The 3,441-nt window shown below is 33.4% G+C and overlaps 1 protein-coding gene across 1 annotated transcript; it reads right to left on the reverse strand.

The window, feature by feature from the left end:
* Positions 1-951: 951 nt before the first annotated feature.
* On the reverse strand, positions 952-2,431 carry LOC120091658 (acyl-CoA--sterol O-acyltransferase 1-like). Its single transcript, XM_039049757.1, has one exon. The coding sequence runs from the start codon at positions 2,229-2,231 to the stop codon at positions 1,167-1,169; it is 1,065 nt and encodes a 354-aa protein (XP_038905685.1). The 5' UTR covers positions 2,232-2,431; the 3' UTR covers positions 952-1,166.
* Positions 2,432-3,441: the final 1,010 nt, after the last annotated feature.

A 3,441-nucleotide genomic window follows, 5' to 3' on the forward strand; every position in this document is an offset into this window, starting at 1 on the left:
TCTTGAATAAATATTAAATTACCAGTTTGTTTCCTAAATATTCAAAGTTATTATATTCAATAGATATATTTTTCCAATTCAATAATCACGTAAGTGAAAATAAAAATTAAAGCTTTGAGAGCATAATTGATATTTTTTTTTTTTACAAAATATATAGAATAGAAGATCGAATGGTTAACTTTGAGAGATTTATAGTATAATTATTATGTCAATTGAGATGCTTATTTAGACGAAAAATTAATATTGTTTATTGTATTAAGACGTATCCTTAAATTTGTAATTTCAAGTTTCAGATATATTTTTAATAATTCATACACTTATCAAATATATTTAAAAATTTTAAATTCATTAGACAAACATTAAGTGCGTCAAAGGCATCTTTTTTAATCCTGAAAAGTCTAATTTACGAGGCATTTAATTAAGATCAAATACCAAATAATTCATTTTTAAAGTTTTACCTATTAAACATGGGTGCATCATTCATTAAGTTTCAAGGTCCAATGAATTATAATATATATATATTTACACAAATTGATCTCCCACTCGTAATTATTGAATCATAAAAAAGGGTTAAAATATCATTTTATTCACTATCATTTGAAGTTTGTTTAATTTTAATTTTGATACTTTTAATGATTCAATTTTAGTCCATGTACTTTTAATAAATATTAAACTTAATCATACTCATAGTTTGTTGTTGTTATTTATTAGCATTTTATTATAAATTTTGTATTTCCTTACTTGAAAATTATCATTATTATTCAATTAATTTTAGTAAAATTTAACCTTGAGAGACTAAATTTAAAATTTATTGAAAGTGCAGATACTAAAATTAGATAATTGAAATTATAAAGACTAGAAAAATTGAATAAACTTCCAAATATAAGATCCAAAATGATATTTTAACCAAATAAGATTTAGACATAAATTTAGAGTGGTTAGAACTAAATTCATAATTCAACCTCTTTTGTAAAAGAGTAATACTTAGGTGCAATTTATGCTACACTATTTCTACGCATCTCTTTCAATCATAATAGAAGAAATATTATTTTCAAAAAAGAAATAATTTGCTACATAATACCTTATTATTAAGGATTAAATCGGATGCACAAAAATAAGAGCAAAGTTAGAATTTACCCAAATATTTTTCTTTAGGGAGTTTTATCTCACTTGAAATGAAATGAAATGTTCAATGGTGTAATAAGTTGGCCCGTCACACTCTTCACAAACGCGCCCAAAGCCGCGTACTCTTCAAACATTCTAACGTCCGATTTAAGCTTCAAAAACTGCGGGAAAAACAGCCAAAAACTCGTCGTCATCACGAAACCGATCGTCAACGCCGCCGATACAACTCCCGGCAGCCGGAATCTCCCGCCGACCGCCGACTTTATCGCCATCTCCGCCGCAAGACAAACTCCATGTAACAGAAAGAAGCAAGTCACTTCCCAAGTTGGCGCCAACCTTCCCATGTAGAAATAGATCAGTTCGTGCATCAGACCGGATACTGCAAATGTCGCCGTCATCGCCATCATCGCCGCCGGTTTCCTCCCGACGATGCCAATGGTGATTTTCCGGCATGGATCATAGACGACGAGGCGGAGGATTCTAGAGGTCATTAAATTCCATCGCCGCCCCCAAAAATCCTGTAACGAATCAGAGAGATAGGGCTCGTCGAAATAAGGCAATAACTCGACTCCGAGCGTTGCCTTCGCTAGGGCGGCGGCGCCACCGAGGAGAATTTCAAGGAGGAGATAAATTACGAAGCAAAAGAAGATCAGAATTGCGTTTGGATGGAAGAGATTTTTGAAATAGATCGCGACGATTGTGAGAATTAGGAGCCCTAATTTTGAAGAGAAGCTGAGGGGGAGAACTGGATTAGAATGGGAGTGATTCGCCGCCGGTTTGTGGTCGGGGATTTCGATTGGGAGGGAGCCGACGGCGAGGAAGTGGCGGAGGGAGGAGGAGGCGGCGGCGGAGCAGAGAGGGCCTTTACCGAAGGCAAAGAGGAGGAGCTTGAAACTGCCAAGCCAACCAATGAAGAAGCCAATGGAGCCTTGAAAATGGATGGATTGGAATTGGAGAGGAATGTAAAGGAAGAGGAAGAAGAAGGGAAGAATTAAGAGGAATTTGAGGAAGCCATTTGGGATTGAGTTTCTAATGGTGAAACAGAAACAGAGAGATGAAGAAACTAAAAACAGAGTTTGAAGGAAGATCCGAATCTCGGCGGCCATTAATGGAGAAAATCAAAGGTATGAATGAGGTTGTGTTATTCTTTCTTTTGTTTTCTATTTAATGACGGATGTTGAAGATTTGAATCGATTCTTTAGGATTGCCAATGTGAAAGCTGATCTCATTTTATATGTGCATTGATTGTAATACAAATTCTAATTATTAATTTTTGTTCTGTTTGAAAAGTCAAAATGGGTTTCGTGGGATGAAGGAATAGCCCTAAATAATATATTACTATGTTGCAAGGTATGTGTACTCATTTTGTGATGTACCTATGATTGCAAGCTAGAAGAGGAAACACCCACAAAAGTATATACCAAATTTTCATGGTTAGATGCCACCCGAGTGAGATAACGAGCAGTAAGGGTATTTTAAAAAATTCAATCACCCGAAAAATCGATCAACTTAACACAATCCATGCGATTTGAGTTGGATTATTAACTCATTTGGGTTAGTTCAAATAAATGAAAAATTTATGGGTTGGGTTGATTCATAGGTTCACCTAATATAACTTAAACCAACCCGAACCAACTCAGATTTATTGTTAACTTTAAAATATTTTTTTATTACTTATAATATAATTATTTATACATATATTGATTTTTATTTTATTTAATTCCAATATTTTTTGAATAATTTATTTTTCAACAACTCTTAAAATAGTTTCTTTGCATTTTAGAAAGAAAATTTTTACTTATAAATTGAAATTAAGTTGTTAATCTTAATTCAATATATGAAAATAATTAAATTAGATTTTTACATGTTTATGTTTTGTTTTTTTTAGAACAAAATTTTAAATAAATGACCGATTAACCCAAACCATCCCCAACCAAAATATTTAATGGTTGGATTGGATTGGGTTCACAAAGGTTATTTAGGTTGAAAAAATTTATAACTTGAAAAATTAGATTGAGTCTAAAAGGTCTTTCAACCCAATCCAACCCAACCCATGAACACCCCTAGCAGCACCATTACACACTATATGACATTTAGATAAAGATATTACCCTCGCTTTAGGACCAAAGCCTCAATCTCGTCCACGAAAAATTGAATATTGGGACCGATAGCCTTGGCCGTGTGTAAATCTGCCAATAAGGGAAAATGAGGAAAGTTGTCCCACCACTCAATGAAAGACTTCAGCCCAAGTTGAATCGTCGACAATTCAAAGATCGGTAATCAACCAAGATCTGTGGATGTAGGCACAATGAACAA

Source organism: Benincasa hispida, chromosome 11 (assembly GCF_009727055.1).
Source record: "Benincasa hispida cultivar B227 chromosome 11, ASM972705v1, whole genome shotgun sequence".
Taxonomy (NCBI): domain Eukaryota; kingdom Viridiplantae; phylum Streptophyta; class Magnoliopsida; order Cucurbitales; family Cucurbitaceae; genus Benincasa; species Benincasa hispida.